We start from the raw sequence: 16,116 nt of genomic DNA, 5'->3' as shown, positions 1-16,116 counted from the left end.
CACACACACACACACACACACACACACACACACACACACACACACACACACACACGATTGACACACTCGCTTGAGACACTCGCTTCTAGTAGCGCTAACGCAGCCGCAGGGCCTGCCGGGAACCATTACACTGAAGAACGGCGCAAAGTACTCGGGCGTGCTGTCGGGCACCTCTCTGGACCCCAGCGAGCTGCGCTATGTCTTCAAGATGGTGAAGCAGCTGCAGCCCGCGGACAGCGCCCAGCCCAATGGCCCGACCGCCGACGAGTATGCTGGCCAGGGCGAGTCCTACGTCATGTCCTTTGACATGAGCGACGTCGCCGACTTCAACGTCAACAACGTCATGCTCGACAAGACCCAAGCCAAGGGCCAGAACGGCTCGGCCGCCTTCCGCACCGACGCGGACATCTCGGGCAACCTGGCGCTTCGCGAGCGCAAGCTCCAGGCATTCGAGTTTGGCGAGGCCGATGCCAGTCTGGAGCTAGGGTCTGGAGGCTTGGGCGGTTGGGACCAGTTCGCTACCAACGATCGCCTGACCGGCAAGAAGAGCAACTACGACGAGACCATGTACACCACCGCCATCAACCGCAGCGACCCCGAGTATGCGAAGAGGGCAGCTCGCGCCGATAGAATCGCCCGCGAGATCGAATCCAGCTCCGCGACCAATTCGCACATACGCGAAGAGCGTGGCAGCTACAACCCGCTGGACGATCAGGGTCTGGACGAGGAGGACAAGTACGGCGATCAAGTGAGAGACTGAGCACGGGGCTAACAATCAATCAGATACAGCGGTGTCCGCCGAGAGTTTTCACCTCTGTCTAGCGGCCAAGCCAACAGGTACACTCCCCCAGCGAGACGCGCACCAAGCGCAAACGCGACCGTTCCAGGGGCGCCAGTGGACCCTGCAATACTGTCTTCCACTATTGCACGCCCGGACTCGGCAGCAGCAAAGGCCGCGCAGCAGACTTCCTCGACCACCGAGAAGCCGACCACCCCAGTACCCGCCACACCCGCGACAGTAGCACCCGCGACAGCAGCACCCGCGACAGCAGTACCCGCGACAGCAGCACCCGCGACAGTAGTACCTGCGACAGCAGTACCCTCTCAGCCAGAGGCCCCAAAGGGAGCGGCTGCCAAGACCGAGACGAAGCCCACCACTGCTCAGCCCGTTGCGGAGAAGCCAGCCTCGGCGGCGAAGTCGGCGATTGCAGCAATTCCCCCCCGCAAGGCTGCAAAGCCGCACGACGCCACCACCAACGTCGAACACGATCTCCTCGACTCGTTCAAGGCTTTCTCGGCTGCAGAGAAGCTGCGCATGTCTGAGCGACAACGGAGCATTGCGCGCGAGAACAAGGCTGTCAAACTGAACGATTTGAAAAAGTTTGCTCTCAACTTCAAACTGAGCACCCCTGTCCCCACCGACCTTGTCCCCATCCTCGCCAAAGACGAGACAAAGCAAGCTGCGATTGTAGAAAAGGCCCTCAAGCAGGCTGCAGAGACCAAGGCTTCGCCTCCCAAGACAGCCAGCGCCGTCTCAGACCCGAAAGCAGCCGCGCGGGGAACAGCGACCAAGCCCGACGCCCCGAGCACATCTCCCAGCGACCGCCAGCAAGCTCAGCGTCCTCGCCCCGGGCAATCCGCCTACCAATCGGCCAGCATGCGGGATCGCTCGCACCAGGCTCCGGCCCAGAACCCTGCCCGCAACCATGGCGTGTTCAGCACGCGTTCCCAAATAAATCAGCAGCAGCACAAGCAGCAGGGCGGCCCCCCGCACAATGGTGTTGCCCAGCCAGTCCCCACACAAGACATGCGCGTCCCGTCTGGTCCTTCGCAGACCGCCAGCGGTGTCCAGACGCCTGCCTCCAACGCTCGATTCAACGTCCAAGCCAACGAGTTCAAGCCCAATCCTTCCGCAAACACCTTCACACCGGGTGGAAACGCCAGCGCTGCCTCGAGCCCCAGGCCCGACTCGGCAGCGTCTAGGCAGGAGCCCCGCAGGCCTGCCATCACAAGCTTCTTCGGCGGACAGCGCCCGACATTGAAGAATGTCGACCTGAAGCAGGCTTTCAGCCCCTTCGACCGTCTCGCCAAGTCGGCCATTGAAGGCGACAAGAAGCACAACGCCGGCATCCCCTTCTCGCATCGCACGCCTCCCACCTGGGACTTCCCGCAGTCGAACAAGGACAAGGGCTACAAGGAGCTGTTCGAGCACGCCCCTCCTCCGCAGACCCTGGCATCTCACAACGGCATGCCCAACGGGCCCATGCCTCACCAGCACCAGCTGCCGCCACATCTGCAGGGCCCTCAGGGCATGCAGCACACTCCCCAGCACACGCCGCGAGGCCCCCACGTGCAGCCTCACCCCGGACAGGGCCCTCCCTTTGAAGCCCCGCACATGCAGTTCTCGCACTCGACCTCTTCCGTCCAGCCCTCGCCCCGCCAGATGCCGCCCTACGTCTACGGTGCGCAGCCGCAGCCCATGCCCGGCTACCCGCAGCAGATGCAGGTCCCTCAGCAGTACGGCATGAGTCCTGCCATGCAGCATGTTGCGCTTCGCGGCCCGCAGGGACAGTTTGTTAACGGCCCTGGACCTCAGATGGGCGGACACATGATGCAGCAGAACCCTTCGAGCGGGCCCTACATGGGCATGCCTGGCCAGCCCCAGATGCAGATGTACGCGCAAGCTCCTGGATACCCGCAACACCCCGGCTACCCTCCCAACACCAACGGCTTTCCCAGTCCTCGCCCGGGAGCGCCCATGATGAGCCACCAGGGCTCGCAGCAGGGGCACCAGCAGCCTCCTATGATGTACATGCAACCCGGCGCGCAGGGCCCGCAGATGTACCAGATGCCACCTGGATCGAGTAGGTAGCCCCCGAAGTCGGTTATCTTTTGCTAATCCAAGCAAAGTGACACCCATGCGCGGCCCCTACCCGCAGCCGCACCAGCCACAGTACGGCTCGCCCCACCAGCAGCACCAGTTCCCGCACCAGGCCCACCGCGGCACGCCCAGCGCTAGCTACGCGCCCCAGCCGATGATGCACCAGCACTCGCAGCACCAGCACCAGGGTCCGCCCACGGGTCCCGCCAACCACGTCGCCGAGAATGCGGAGGAGCCAAAATGAGGACCGCATGAACCTTTGAGGACCGCATGAACCTTTGGTGACCTCAACAAAACAGTGGGCCGCGGCATGGTCGACCGAAAGAGACCCGTTGTTTCCACACACGGCGTGAGCATGTCCCGCATTAGCGATAGGCGTTGGATGCACGGCTGGCGTCAAAAAGTGTCGCGTGTGTTAAGTATATGTATCGGAGGCGCCCAGCTCGGTGGCCCAGCGCCGCTCGCGTCCGCAGCCTCTGCTGGCGGTCACGCACAGCTTCGGCGACGTTGGGGGGGCACCGGGCGGAGAGGGACAGACCAACACTACTCGTAGAGTCCATAGCTAGCCGCAGTCCCGCACACGGTGCGCTGCTCTCCCTCTCAATCAACTGGCGTGGACACGCACTTGTGCCTCCGTTTTATTATGCTCGTGTTCTGCCGCGTTGTCCGTGATGCGACGCGAACGATGCGCTAGCACGGGCCACGCGCACCCCGGATTCCAGCAGGCGTGCAGCACGGCCCGCCAGCGCTCCGCGCGCCGACGACACGCCATCGATACAAAGGCCGCGCTCGACTCGACTGAGCAACACCTCTAGCAGCGCGCGATGGCGTCTGGATAGTCGCGACCCAACTCACCGCCGCTCGAGACTGGGATACCTAGCGTCCACTATGAGTGATTTGAGTCAGCGTCGGGGTGTGAGTGAGCGCGCTGGGCTGATTGGGGCTGAGCGCGGCGGCGACGGGGTGGATGGTGGGGAAGGAGATGGAGAGGTTGGGCACGGGGAAGGGGAAGAGGAAGAGGATGTGCACGGGGAAGGAGAGGCTGATATGCACGGGACGGGCCCGGGGGTGTTTATCTGGTGTCTCACGCTGTGCGCGGGGATTAGTGGGTTGTTGTTTGGGTATGAGTATGTTTCTCCCCCTCTCTTTCTCTCTTTCTTTTCTTCTCTCGCTCTTTCTCTCTCTTGAAGTCCTGATTTCTTACGTGTCGTTCCTGGCAGCCACCAGAGGACTGCGGGCGCTTGACGCTTTGCGCGCTGGCTATGCATGCGCGCTCCTCGCACTCGCTTCTTATAGTTGCTCCTCATACTCGCTCCTCACACTCGCTCCTCACACTCGCTCCTCACACTCGCTCCGCTCGCTGACGCTCGCAGTACCGGCGTGATATCCTCGACCCTAATAAGCATTTCAACAGACCTCTCGCGCCCGCTTACCACCCTCGACAAAAGCCTAATCACAAGCTGCACCTCCTTCGCCGCGCTCCTCGCGTCCCCGCTCACCGGCCTGCTCGCTGACAGCTGGGGCCGCAAGCCCGTCATCCTGCTCGCGTCGGCGCTGTTCGTCATCGGCGCTCTCCTGCAAGCGCAGGCCACCAGCGTGCCGGGCATGATTGCAGGACGCTCCGTGGTCGGTCTTGCCGTCGGGAGCGCGAGCTTCGTCGTCCCGCTGTACATCAGCGAACTCAGCCCCGCGCCATTCCGCGGCCGGCTGGTGACGGTCAGCAGTCTGTTCATCACGGGGGGGCAGGTCGTTGCGTATCTTGCTGGCTGGGCATTCAGCGAGCGCGCGGGCGGGTGGCGGTGGATGGTGGGCTTGGGCGCGCTGCCGGCGGTGCTGCAGCTCGGCCTGCTGACGGGGATGCCAGAGACGCCGCGGTTTCTCGTGCAGAAGGGACGGGTGGCGCAGGGGAGGGGCGTGTTGAGGCGGGTCTACGGCGGGGAGGAAGAGATGGAGGGCATTGTTGGCATGGTGCTGAGGCGGGTTGAGAGGGAGATTATGGAGGAGGAGCTAGCCGGCACCAGCAAGACGAGTGCGGAATCGACAGCATGGCGCGCGAAGGCGGGGCGTGTGCGCGAGCAGTTCGCTCACCTCGTTGCTGTGGGCCCTAATCGCAGAGCGCTGGCCATCGCGTGCATGCTCCAGGCGTTCCAGCAACTGTGCGGCTTCAACAGGTGCGTCTCCATCCCGAATCCCACCTACACAGATCCGCCAGCTAACAGCGCAGCCTAATGTACTTCTCGGCCACGATATTCTCGCTCGTCGGCTTCCGCTCGCCTACCCTCACCAGTCTGTCCATCGCGCTGACAAACTTCGCCGCCACTCTCGTCGCGTTCTGGTGCATCGACCGCATCGGCCGGCGACGCATCCTACTTCTCAGCGTGCCCGTCATGGGCGCAGGGCTGTCACTGTGCGCAGTGGCGTTCCACTTCTTCGACCTAAGCGCCGCTGGATCCGCGGACGCAAAGGACGGGCACGGCAGCGCGTGGCCGCTGCTCATCCTGCTCAGCATGGTCGTGTACGTGGCATCGTACGCGGTGGGACTGGGCTGCGTGCCGTGGCAGCAGTCAGAGCTGTTCCCGCTGTCTGTGCGCGCGCTGGGGAGTGCGCTCGCGACGAGCACAAATTGGTTCTGCAACACGATTGTCGGGCTGACGTTTCTCCCCATGATGGACTTGTTGACCCCGACTGGCACATTTGTGTGCTATGCCGGCGTTTGCGCCGTGTGTTGGGGCACCGTGTGGCGCGTTTACCCGGAGACGGCCGGGTTGGGGTTGGAGGATGTTGGGGGGTTGTTGGCGGACGGATTTGGGGTTGCGGAGAGTGTCAGACGGTTTGAGAGCAGGAGGAACGGCAGGTAGTCGCATTATATATAATGACTATTGTGCAGTATGCTACTTGATTCCGTTTCGGCTCCATGATCAACGGTCTTGAGGGTCTTGGAGTTGTAGCCGTCTCCACTTCGCATCTCCAAGCCTTTTTCCTCCCTATCTCCGAACACATCTGCGTCGAGTGCCCGTTTGCGGCTGCTTACTCTTCCCTCGTGGCGTGGCTTCAGGTCTTTCTAGCCGATTGCCCAAACCTATTGTCTCGAACGTCTCTGCGCTAAGTGCCTTCTTGCAATTGCTTTACCCTCCCTCATGGCGAGTGTGGCTTTGGATTCTTCAAATAGATCTCTGACCATATCCTTCTGAGCCCGGATGATTCGAGCCTATTTGATGGGTCAGCGGACGTGCTCTGGTTTGATTACAAGCAAACACTCACGCTTTCGTCCTCGCACTCCTGCGTGAAGCGGATTTGGATGCTGATGTCCTTCTTCCGGATCTCTCTTACCAGTTCAGTCGGTGATGCATTCTCGGTGATGCCATCTATGTAGATGATCTGAAGTGACGGGAAGTACACTGCAGGCTTGCTGCCTCGCTGACGAGAGTGTTCGGCTCGCATAAGAAACATCCCCCAGGGACCGCGAGCATGCTTGCTCCCCAGAGCAGCTATATATATACACTGAGACCGGATGTGTCCTTCGAAGGTGATCGACCGGATAGCGTTGAGCTTTGCATCTGGCAACCATGGGATGCAATACCAACCCATATCGTGACAACGTATGTGAAGGTACGTTTTTTTGAATCGCGTAACTTCGTTAAACGTCTGACTGCACGCGAGAAGAAGCGGACCACCTGTTTCGATGACGCGTGGCCTCCATTTGCTGCATGGATCTGTGAGGTCAATCGAGACAGCGTCAATCTGGGCGGTATCGAACGCGTATGCGTACACCATGTCACGCAGCTCGGGGGGCAGGCGCAATAGAGGCGACTGCTGCTGGTTGCGCTCGGTGCTGCAGGCGTCAGTATCAGTTCCTCTTCGCCAGATACTCGGCCTTATCACTCACATCTTACCGCGGCGATGCGCAGCTGCTTCATGCGCTGTTGCAGTATCCGTGTGGTTGACCATGGTTGTACTCGGCGGGGCAGAGGGTGAGCTGGTGTTTGCGCAAAGTCGACGGAAAGAAAGAGCTCTCAAGGCAGCAGCATGCGCGTGACACTGTCTTGGCGCGTCTTTCACCTCTTGCTTCACTTCAGACTATAAATTGATGACGTTGATTGCCGATAGTGGCGTCAAATTCATCTCGAGGCCACACTTTAGCATCACATCACGCTTTGACTAGACCTTGCATATCTCAGAGTAAAAGTAAATAACACAAACGGTAGCTAGCAGACCCGGGTGTTGAGATCCATCAAAATAGACGTTGCCCAAAATGAGGTCTCCAAGACAAGCCCAATACATCATCGAGACGCTGTCCTACCAAGCGCCATCATTCAGATCTCTATTTTCGCGCGGTCAAACTCCATCACTGATCTCGCCACGCTCCGTGGTATCTGCACTCTTTTCCTCTTGTAGGGCCGCGTACAACCGTAGATGTCTAAGATTGATATCAATCGTGCGGGTCAGGAATGGCTCAGCAGGAAGTGCCTACAAGTCCGTCCTCAGCCTCGTGTGTGATCCGAATCTAGACACTCCTTGCGTTCGGGGTATAAGGAGAACGAGCCACCTCCTTCTTCCACGATCCCAGGGTATCGAAGGCAGATGGCGTCGAGCGCTGGATAACATCGTGCGGGCCGCGTGACTACAAATACAGCTAGAGGCTTCGCATCAGACTACATAGGATGACGGGAGCCAATGGATCAAATGATTTCGTTCCTAGGATCCATGACGTTGAGAAAGTCGATTCCACGGCTCTAGATTCAGTCGCAGTAGTGACAGTTTTGTTTGAATACGCTCAGGGCTAGATGCTGTCAGCTTGCTGCTAGACGCTCAGCTGGAAACAGAGCTTGCCTTTTGTATGGCTGTTTGCACCGGTCTATGATATAGTTAAGCCCACCCGTGGAGCTTGTCATGCTGGCGAAGGGGTTCTTAGCAAGTCCTAGCAGGTAGGTAGAGTGTAAAGGGCTTTTCAAGAGTCGAAAGTTGGAGAAGCTACAATGTGCGCTTCCATCAGTGGTCTGACACTTCTTGCACTCTCCCTTTCACCCTGAAACGCACAACGTTGCTTGCCGGCGAGGACTGGGGAAATACAGGGACCAAAGAGCCCAGTATCGATTACGAATGAATCCATTGGCACATGAGCAGGATAGCCTCTTATACGTTACCGACTCGCTATAGCTTTTGAGATCCACATAGTGTTCATCACATCTAAGTACTCCCAATGGGCAGCTAGTGTGATCAAGTCGACCATCACCTGTGACCTAGCCATACATCATAATGATAGGTCTGGGCCATTCTGTTCTGCTCACTGATTTTATTACAATTCGAAATTGCTGCAGCCTCGGGAATAGATGCGGACCTTGGTGGAGCATTTCAAAGACCGGGTGATAACGATTGGTAATTGGCTTAGACACACCGCATTTGGAGTACCCGGCATTATTTGATATGTTTCGCTTGGAGGTAGTCCTCTAACGATGTGGGTACTCCGGTGCACCTTTGCCTCAAGCCATGTTTTGCGGCACAAAACCGGAGAGCTACGCCGTCATGTTGAGAATAGTAAAGTCCACCTTTACAAAAGGCGCGATGCTGGGTCACAAACGTGGGCACAAATTGCGTTATTGTAATTACATATTGTAGCGAGAAGGTCCGGCGGCGTGAATAAGGGACGCTGTGTGGTTGTGTAGTGATCTGGACTACCGTACCGGTAGCAGGAGGGGACTCATCAGCGGCATGATCGGCGGCTTCGAGCACCTCGGAACTTCAGCAAGCCACACTCCGCGTCCAACACCCTCTATCCCACATCCATCAGGTCGTATCGTCATCGTCCGGATCCTAAGTATCCTGAGTACGAAGCGGACAGTCTTGAATAGAGCGCGCAGCTTGAGATGCTTCTATAACTTCATTGTGTGCGCCACGCTGGGCCGGGAAGTTAGAACAGCTGCCGCGAGGCTGCAATCTAAAGTCTGCCTTTAAACCCACTCTACCACCGTATCGCTTGCGATCATACGTTTGAGATGCAAAGTTGGCATAGAGGTTGTCTAAGTGTTGACCGTTCATAGCAGTTCATGTAACTCAAACAATCAGACTAAGGACGGCAGCCATGACATCAACGATAGGAAATTGCGCCGTAACGATACTCAGAAATTTTAGTAGGTTCACCGCCTTCAACTTCATGGACCCTGCGGTGAACCCTCGGCCAAAAGTCTTGCTGTCTACTCTAACTGGTCTGTTCAAGGAAGAGCTGGACCTGACTTTGCCCATATTGCCAACTTCTAGCCAAACCCAGTGCCCCCGATGTAGAATTCGGTGATTTCCTGCAGTCTCCAAAGATTATGGTATGGGCGTGCAGACGGCCTTCCTACTGATAACCGATCTTCTATAATTTGGCGGCGTCCAGTCTGCATGTTACCAAACTCCACCATGCGTTTGACCTGGGGCCTGTCTACCTTCGTTCCGATTTTGTGATTTCTTCGATCTTCCTGAGGGCAATCAGGCAATCTTATGCAGATAATCGAAAACGCCCTACGGGTGACTTTTAGATGTTTAATTCTCCTCTTATCCCCCTTACGCTAGCGGTAGAGAAGTCTTCTCTCTCATGCGAACACTGCGATTTTCACACTTGACCTCCGAGGGCTCGTTTTATGGAAAGCCGCGCGATTCCTTGATTCACTCGCTGCTCAGGGGCTACGCTTGCAGTATGAAAGGATTGAGCAACGGAAAATGGCTCGATAGTAAACAGGCCCTTGATTGAGTTGGTCGAACTTGAGGCTTCCCCGCTAGTCAAGGTGGACCAGGTCCTCTTAAACTAGTTGCCCTGCGATCAATTTGACAGCACGCCGTGATTATTGAGCCGTGAGCATGTTAAAGGCATGTGGTCTGTCAGCTAGACCGGCGCTAATTTGCACAGCCGTCGTTTCAACATTTCCGTGTTTCAAGAAGGTGGGGCACGGACATGAGCAACGGCATGCGGAACTCAACCCCTGTATTGAAGTGAGAGTAAGCAAACCAGCTGCGAGCTTCGCGTACCGTAGCAGCGTGCATTCAAGCTCATGGTCAGGCCCATCATAGTTCGTCTTTCGCAGATGGAAAACAAGTTTACCCACTGCCACGCTGAGCTTGAATGTTGCTAGGTTACAGCGAAGGATCCGTTCCACTCTCCGAAGACAAAGACTCTGCACTCCAGGACAATTGACGGAAATGTTCGTCCGGTCGGTAGACAAGCTTCCCAAGCTTCTCAAGCTTCCCAAGCTTCTCAAGCTTCCCAAGCTCCGGTCAGAAAAGCTTGTTTTGTTAAGAATGTGGATACAGTTCCGCAAATTTCGACCTAATACGCCCGACTGTGGGTACAGTTGGCTGTTGCAGAAGATACCGTTCTGCTCTTGATCGCTTTCAGACAATTACCGAAATTATGCTCACGGATAGCCGTATGCTCTTTGTGTTGGACACGATTCTAGAGCACACTGCAAAGTCGAATGGACGACGAAATCGAACAGCACGTTCCTCTAAGGAGGTCTACATAGGTACGGGTTTGGACCAAGTTGTATCTGCAACATCTTCAACTCACCCTCAGTCCCTCCTTCTTCTTTTCACTGCTGTGCAGTTTCGCATATTACGTGCTGCGGTTATTGACTCCATTTCCTTCTCTATATACAAGTCCTCGCCATGACTCGCTATGGTAAAGCGCTCTCTACCTTGATGGCAACCGCCAGCGCAGCCGAAGGTACGGCATATGCGCGATGTGGTGGCAGTGGTTGGACTGGTGCTGTGACATGTGTGTCTGGCTATCATTGTCAGTACCAGAATGATTGGTACTCTCAATGTGTTCCCGGCGATGCTACGGGCTCGATCGAGGCTACCACCTCGACCAAGACAATCGTGAAAGCTACCACGCTTGTGACAATCCATCGATCTTCTGGTAAAATACGGTGCCGGCAAACGGATTTGAGAGCCACTACTGATCACTTCTAGGCACACCCCATGCCTCCACAGCCTGGGAGAAGCCCACGACGTCCACGCATGCGCTTCCAGCCGTCACTTCCCAAGCCACCACGCTTGTGACAACCCATCGATCTTCCGGTAAGATACAGTGCCGGCAAACGGATTTGAGAGCCACTACTGATCACTTCTAGGCACACCCCATGCCTCCACAGCCTGGGAGAAGCCCACGACGTCCACGCATGCGCTTCCAGCCGTCACTGTCGAAGCCGTTAAATCTTCAGGACTTACGCAGTACGCAGGTGTCAATATTGCTGGATTTGACTTTGGCTGTTCTACCGATGGATCATGCTCAGGTTCATACACAAACCCAGGCGACAATGGCATTGCTCAAATGAAGCATTTTGCTACCGCTGACAAGCTCAACGCCTTCCGTCTGCCCATTGGCTGGCAATACCTCGTGAACAATCAGCTTGGTGGATCGCTCGATACCACTGTGGTCGCTGCTTACGACGCCTTGGTGCAAGGCTGCCTGGCAACTGGTGCACTCTGCATCATCGATCTTCACAACTATGCCCGCTGGAATGGCGCTGTCGTCGGTCAAGGTGGCCCTACCAATGCTCAGTTTGCTGATGTTTGGTCGAAGCTTGCTACAAAGTATGCTTCCACGACGAACATCGCATTCGGACTTATGAACGAACCGCACGATCTCACGATGACTACCTGGGCTGCATCCGTTCAAGCTGCAGTCACTGCCATCCGCAAAGCTGGTGCCACGTCGCAGTACATTCTTCTTCCTGGTACAGACTACACGTCTGCGGGTACTTTCGTTCAGAACAGCGGCCCAGCGCTTCTCACTGTCAAGGACACAGATGGCACTACGAGCAAGCTGATCTTTGACGTTCACCGATACTTGGATTCCGACAACAGCGGCACACACGCAGAATGCGTTACCGATCATGTCTCGGATACATTCACCCCGCTAGCTACATGGCTCCGAACCAACGGGCGTAAGGCTATCCTTTCTGAGATTGGTGGCGGCAACACTGCCTCCTGTGAAACGGATGTCTGCGCTGCAATCGCTTCGCTCAACAAGAACAGCGACGTATATCTTGGGTACATTGGTTGGTCTGCTGGTGCTTTCGACACCTCTTACACGCTTTCTATGACGCCGACGGGCTCGACTGACCAGCCTTTGATGTCCAAATGCTTCAGCCGTGCATGATTCACCAGAGTTGTGCCACTGCCACATTCGCGGACGCTGCACTTCAGATACATACATTTGTCTGGCAGTTCACATTTCTTTTCTCTTTTCCCAACCTTACCTGTACATATTTTCGGGTAGCTAGAGCTTCAAAAAATCTAGTCCTCCTGCGCATACTCGCATATCTTATTTTGCACTTGTTCCGTGACCTATCCACCAAGAGTAACTGCATCAATAACCCATCCGGTTGGTCCTCAAAGCCCCAGATATATCTCATCGAGATCAAAACCGACCATTATCAAGCTCTAACTCAGTTCTTTGCTCACAATCCAGCGTGTTCCTGAACTCATATCCTCAATGCACATTTCAGCCTTCAGATGACGAAGTTCTTATCAAAATCCCCTTATCAACCCCTTTGCCGTGCAAGTAGAGCAACCCGCGTGAACTTCGACGTAGCGCAATGCCGGGAACTCAGAGTAGAGATGCATTAAGAACGGATTCTCAGTGCTTCGCTTCTTCGACGCATAGTTTTCACCTGTGGCTCTAATGGTCTGAAAGTCATGGGTCATCCTCCCGATCGTCTGGTGGATATCCCTCATGTTCAAACAGCCAACCCAGGTAGGATGAGCGTAAAATTTGATGTATATGAGAGCTTTGTAGAGAAGCTGGCGGGAAGCGAAAAGAAGAGCGGTACTTTCACGAAGAAGCTGCATGTGACGCAACTTGGTAGCAGTGACAGGGCGTGCCGTCACGGAATCGAAAGCGTACGCGTGCGTCTTATTGCGCCGCTCAGCGGGCAAGCGTAGGAGGGGCAAGTTCAAGGTGTTTTCCTTGGTGCCATTTACTGTGAGTAGCAGAAAATAAACGAAGAAGGCGTCCATACAGTGCGTCATGTTCAGCCAGTCTTTCGTCGATTGCCATGGTGGAAATCCGCGTCAGGAAGTGTGATCCTATAGATGAGTGCGTGACCCAACCTGAGGAAGGGAAAGAAGGTCGTCAGACCAGATCTCAAAGCCACAGCTTGACGGTTACTTGATTTCGCCTTCACCTTGAGCTGCAGACCCCAGCAATGACATATCACAATGACTCACTACAGGTTCCCAACGAGACTATCGACTTCCTCCAGCTCGCAGCATATATCTGAGTAGTTGTAGATTCTTTACTACTCCGTGCGGAAGTTGCTTCTTCGGCACGTTCGTACAGCATCTCCCTCAGTATCATCGTCTTTACAGCCCCCAACGTGAGGATCTGAAGCAAAATCTTCAAAGAGAACGAAATCACTTGACAAGGCATGGGAGAGGACATAGTAGCATCTGATGTATCAAACCGCTGTGAAAGGAGCCACAAAGCCTGCGGTCTCTGGGAAGATAGGACGAAGTCATATATCGATAGCAAGTTTGCTCACATACTACAGGTATTAAATTACCGTCTGCTGTAATGACCGTCCGCCAATTTTCGCGCTCCTCCTTAGCTGTAGCCAAGTCGGAAGTCGAAATTGTACGCGTAGATCATGTTGCGCAACTCATCAGGCAAGCGTGTGATTGGCGATCTAAGGCGTTCGTCTAGATACTGACTGCTATCAGCGGCATTGAGGGCCAGGATAAAGCCTACCTACGTCGTTTATGGCGATGATGCGCTGCCACTCTATTGAAGATCGTGGCGACAGTTGTCGCAGAGTTGGTTGATCAAAGTATGAGTGGAGAAGAATGGCAGTCGTGATCCCGAGTGTCTTCGCCTCCACTTTGAGGTACAGCCTTCTGCACTCAACAGACGTTACCATCTCTCACAGATCCGTCTGACCGATGGAGAACTTCTGTGAATGCGCCTGTTGTGTACAGCTTTACTCAGGCATCTGTCAAGTATAACTCTACTCTGTTCGAGGAATAGCTTCCTCAACATGTCTGTGACGGACCTTCCTCAGCTTCATCCCCTTCATGATGCCCAATGCAAGAGCAAGACAGCCAATAGCGATGCATAGCAGCGCCAGCGGCCTCTCAGCAAGCCATATAATAACAGCAACGTCCCCACCGTGCCACGTACCACCCGGACTATGACCAAAGAATGTGTACTCTTCCGAGTAAAATATCTGCGGCAATATGCGGAAGCTTGCGGTATCTGCAAACGGAGTCAGTATCTAATGCTATTGTGCAGACTATTTCAGTTGTGCAAATACTCACCTCGGGTGCTCATCCTGGCTGCATGCCTCCACCACCAGCCCCGAAGCATGTCGCTACTGAACTGCGGCCCCGTGCTCCAGAAGACCGTTAAGTACGGGAACAACAAATCCCGATTTCTCCGCGCCAGCGCACTTGTCATCTCCAACAACATCGGATGATGCGGCATGCTGGCCATCAAATCGTTGTTTACCCCTAGCGGGCTTGCCTCGGGAAACCAGGCAGGGAATTGCAGCAGTGGCTCGAGGGGCCGACGACAGGCAACGTCGAGGTCCATGTACACACCGCCAAAGTGGTAGAGCACGAAGTACTTCAGTGCATCAACACGTTGTATGGGATGTCTGTATGCGTCGTATATGGGGATGAACCAGGGGTATTCAGTCTCGATGAAGGTGTGCGCTTCGGTTTTGTTCCAGATGCGGATCTCGAAGGACGGATTGTACTTTCGACAGAGCTCGGGAGCACGGGAGCGGGATGTGGCAGGTAGCAATGGCGTGCCATCGCGACCGTGATAGAGGTCGGCGAAGTAGATGAAGTGGATGGTGCGCGGTATCAGGGGCGATGTGAATGTGGTGTTGTAGTCGAAGTCGAGCAGTAGCTCGCCCTGCGCTCGAGATGCATTCAGAGCGGAGCTATATGATGATGGAAGATCGTCAAAGGAGACGCGGAGATTTTTCAAAGCGCATTGGAAGGTATGTTGACATCTGATGTAGTAGACGGCTATGAGAAGTGGGAGAAGGACTATTGTCTTCGTGAGAGTAGGGCGAGAACGCATGTCGACAATATCCCTCAAAACAGTGACGGAGAAGCAACAAGACACTAAGTTCAATCGTAGCAGATTTCAAGTTGGTGGTGCAGTGACCTCTCAATTTGTTTGTATAGACGCACAATGGGCAATGCACTGGCGCTGCATTGTTGGTCGATCAGCCGTGTACACTCGTCTCCTGCATCTGATACCCATCCCTAAATCAAGTTTTAGTCACATGTATTATTATAGTACCAAATTTTTCAGCGCAATGTTGCGTTGCTGCCATTGCAAACAAGGTCTGTTCGTAAGGCAGACAGGTCAGGGGATATGCGTTGGGTATTGTCGCAACGTGGTTTGCAGATCTTGAATACTACGTTCGACCAAGAATAGTATACTCTGAAGCTTGGTCTCGAATTAAATCAGTCAGTGCAGACAAGTACGAGACAGTTCTTGTACTATTACGTTTCGACTCAGGATGCTCCTTTTTTACGCCTGCCTGCCAAGAAAAGCAATACGAGGAAGTCGAAAAGAGTAATCTTACAAGATTAGCTCGACGTTCCTCAGCGCTCCCATCAATGTTCCACCAGATCAGGCATGAATACTACCATCAGACATCTTTCGTAATTTACTAATCAGCACTAGACCTTAAAGGAGAGGTCTTGTTATCCCGGCTCGTTAAGACCCTAAGCCGGTTTTCGTGTAAATTTGGCCGGACACGAACACTCTATATGCCCAAGATAGCAGCGCATTCGATCGAAATGCAAGCAAACAACAAGGAAACATCGCTGGATTGTGTAGTGCGTCCGGCTCATAGATGCTGCCTGCGCTCAAGAGAGCCGTGTTGGGTTGGGCCTGGGCTATAAGTACGCGAAGATTAAGCAAGCTGTGCAGCTCTATTACAGAAAGAAACGTACCTAAGTGCAGTATCAGTGTAGGTGCTAGAGTCAAGGTTGCGTCGTCTGCGGGGAAGTGGTCGTATCCTGAACAGTCCACGGTTGCGTGATGGAGAGCAACACAGGATCAGAGTCCAGCTGCCGAAAGAAGATTTACCTTCAGCCACCTCCTAGAAACTTGTGCTTGCGCTTGCATAAGAGAACGTGCACCCCTCAATGTTAAAGTACGTGGAACAGAACGATGTGTTGTTCGTCGGGATAATGTGGCGCTTATACAGACTACCACCAGTCTTGCTGCGTCA

At 54.9% G+C, this 16,116-nt stretch overlaps 5 protein-coding genes across 5 annotated transcripts in view; 3 read left to right on the top strand and 2 right to left on the bottom strand.

Annotated features, from left to right (window-relative positions):
• The window catches only part of M421DRAFT_148530 (uncharacterized protein), a 4,029-nt gene extending 941 nt beyond the window's left edge, over window positions 1-3,088 (top strand). Inside the window, exons 3-4 of the mRNA XM_033587558.1 lie at window positions 110-735; window positions 784-3,088. Of these exons, the coding sequence (XP_033448788.1) occupies window positions 110-735; window positions 784-2,872 (2,715 nt within the window). The 3' untranslated portion in view covers window positions 2,873-3,088. The remainder of the gene's footprint in view (window positions 1-109; window positions 736-783) is intronic.
• Window positions 3,089-3,928: 840 nt separating this feature from the next.
• M421DRAFT_62832 (general substrate transporter) lies at window positions 3,929-5,739 on the top strand (the record flags this gene model as incomplete). Its single annotated transcript, XM_033596004.1, has 3 exons — window positions 3,929-4,008; window positions 4,255-5,052; window positions 5,106-5,739. The coding sequence occupies 3 exons, from the start codon at window positions 3,929-3,931 to the stop codon at window positions 5,737-5,739; spliced, it is 1,512 nt and encodes a 503-aa protein (XP_033448787.1).
• Window positions 5,730-6,851, bottom strand: M421DRAFT_420418 (uncharacterized protein). Its single transcript, XM_033592475.1, has 3 exons — window positions 6,768-6,851; window positions 6,143-6,713; window positions 5,730-6,089 (listed from the first exon to the last, which is right to left on the bottom strand). Exons 1-3 carry the CDS (start codon window positions 6,827-6,829, stop codon window positions 5,961-5,963), a joined length of 762 nt encoding a protein of 253 aa, XP_033448786.1. The 5' UTR covers window positions 6,830-6,851; the 3' UTR covers window positions 5,730-5,960.
• A 3,592-nt stretch (window positions 6,852-10,443) lies between these two features.
• M421DRAFT_420417 (glycoside hydrolase family 5 protein) lies at window positions 10,444-12,171 on the top strand. The gene is made up of 3 exons (XM_033592474.1): window positions 10,444-10,775; window positions 10,829-10,936; window positions 10,990-12,171. Exons 1-3 carry the CDS (start codon window positions 10,523-10,525, stop codon window positions 12,018-12,020), a joined length of 1,392 nt encoding a protein of 463 aa, XP_033448785.1. The 5' UTR covers window positions 10,444-10,522; the 3' UTR covers window positions 12,021-12,171.
• A 1,695-nt stretch (window positions 12,172-13,866) lies between these two features.
• M421DRAFT_62647 (glycosyltransferase family 32 protein) lies at window positions 13,867-14,948 on the bottom strand (the record flags this gene model as incomplete). The annotated part of the gene is made up of 2 exons (XM_033595988.1): window positions 13,867-14,114; window positions 14,177-14,948. 2 exons carry the CDS (start codon window positions 14,946-14,948, stop codon window positions 13,867-13,869), a joined length of 1,020 nt encoding a protein of 339 aa, XP_033448784.1.
• Between the last annotated feature and the right edge of the window lie 1,168 nt (window positions 14,949-16,116).

Source organism: Didymella exigua (genome assembly GCF_010094145.1).
Source record: "Didymella exigua CBS 183.55 unplaced genomic scaffold M421scaffold_13, whole genome shotgun sequence".
In the NCBI taxonomy this organism is placed as follows: domain Eukaryota; kingdom Fungi; phylum Ascomycota; class Dothideomycetes; order Pleosporales; family Didymellaceae; genus Didymella; species Didymella exigua.
The sequence above is the reverse complement of the archived record's forward strand: the minus strand, read 5'-3'. Positions and strand labels throughout refer to the sequence as shown.

Bases quoted from the DNA above. Each gene is read 5' to 3' on its own strand.
- M421DRAFT_420418 (XM_033592475.1), bottom strand. From the start codon at position 6,829: ATGGTCAACCACACGGATACTGCAACAGCGCATGAAGCAGCTGCGCAT. The intron at 6,714-6,767 runs GTGAGTGATAAG...TGACGCCTGCAG, and splicing joins GCGCATCGCCGCGGTAAGAT to CACCGAGCGCAACCAGCAGC. The intron at 6,090-6,142 runs GTGAGTGTTTGC...CCCATCAAATAG, and splicing joins AGGAGTGCGAGGACGAAAGC to GCTCGAATCATCCGGGCTCA.
- M421DRAFT_420417 (XM_033592474.1), top strand. From the start codon at position 10,523: ATGACTCGCTATGGTAAAGCGCTCTCTACCTTGATGGCAACCGCCAGC. The intron at 10,776-10,828 runs GTAAAATACGGT...GATCACTTCTAG, and splicing joins GACAATCCATCGATCTTCTG to GCACACCCCATGCCTCCACA. The intron at 10,937-10,989 runs GTAAGATACAGT...GATCACTTCTAG, and splicing joins GACAACCCATCGATCTTCCG to GCACACCCCATGCCTCCACA.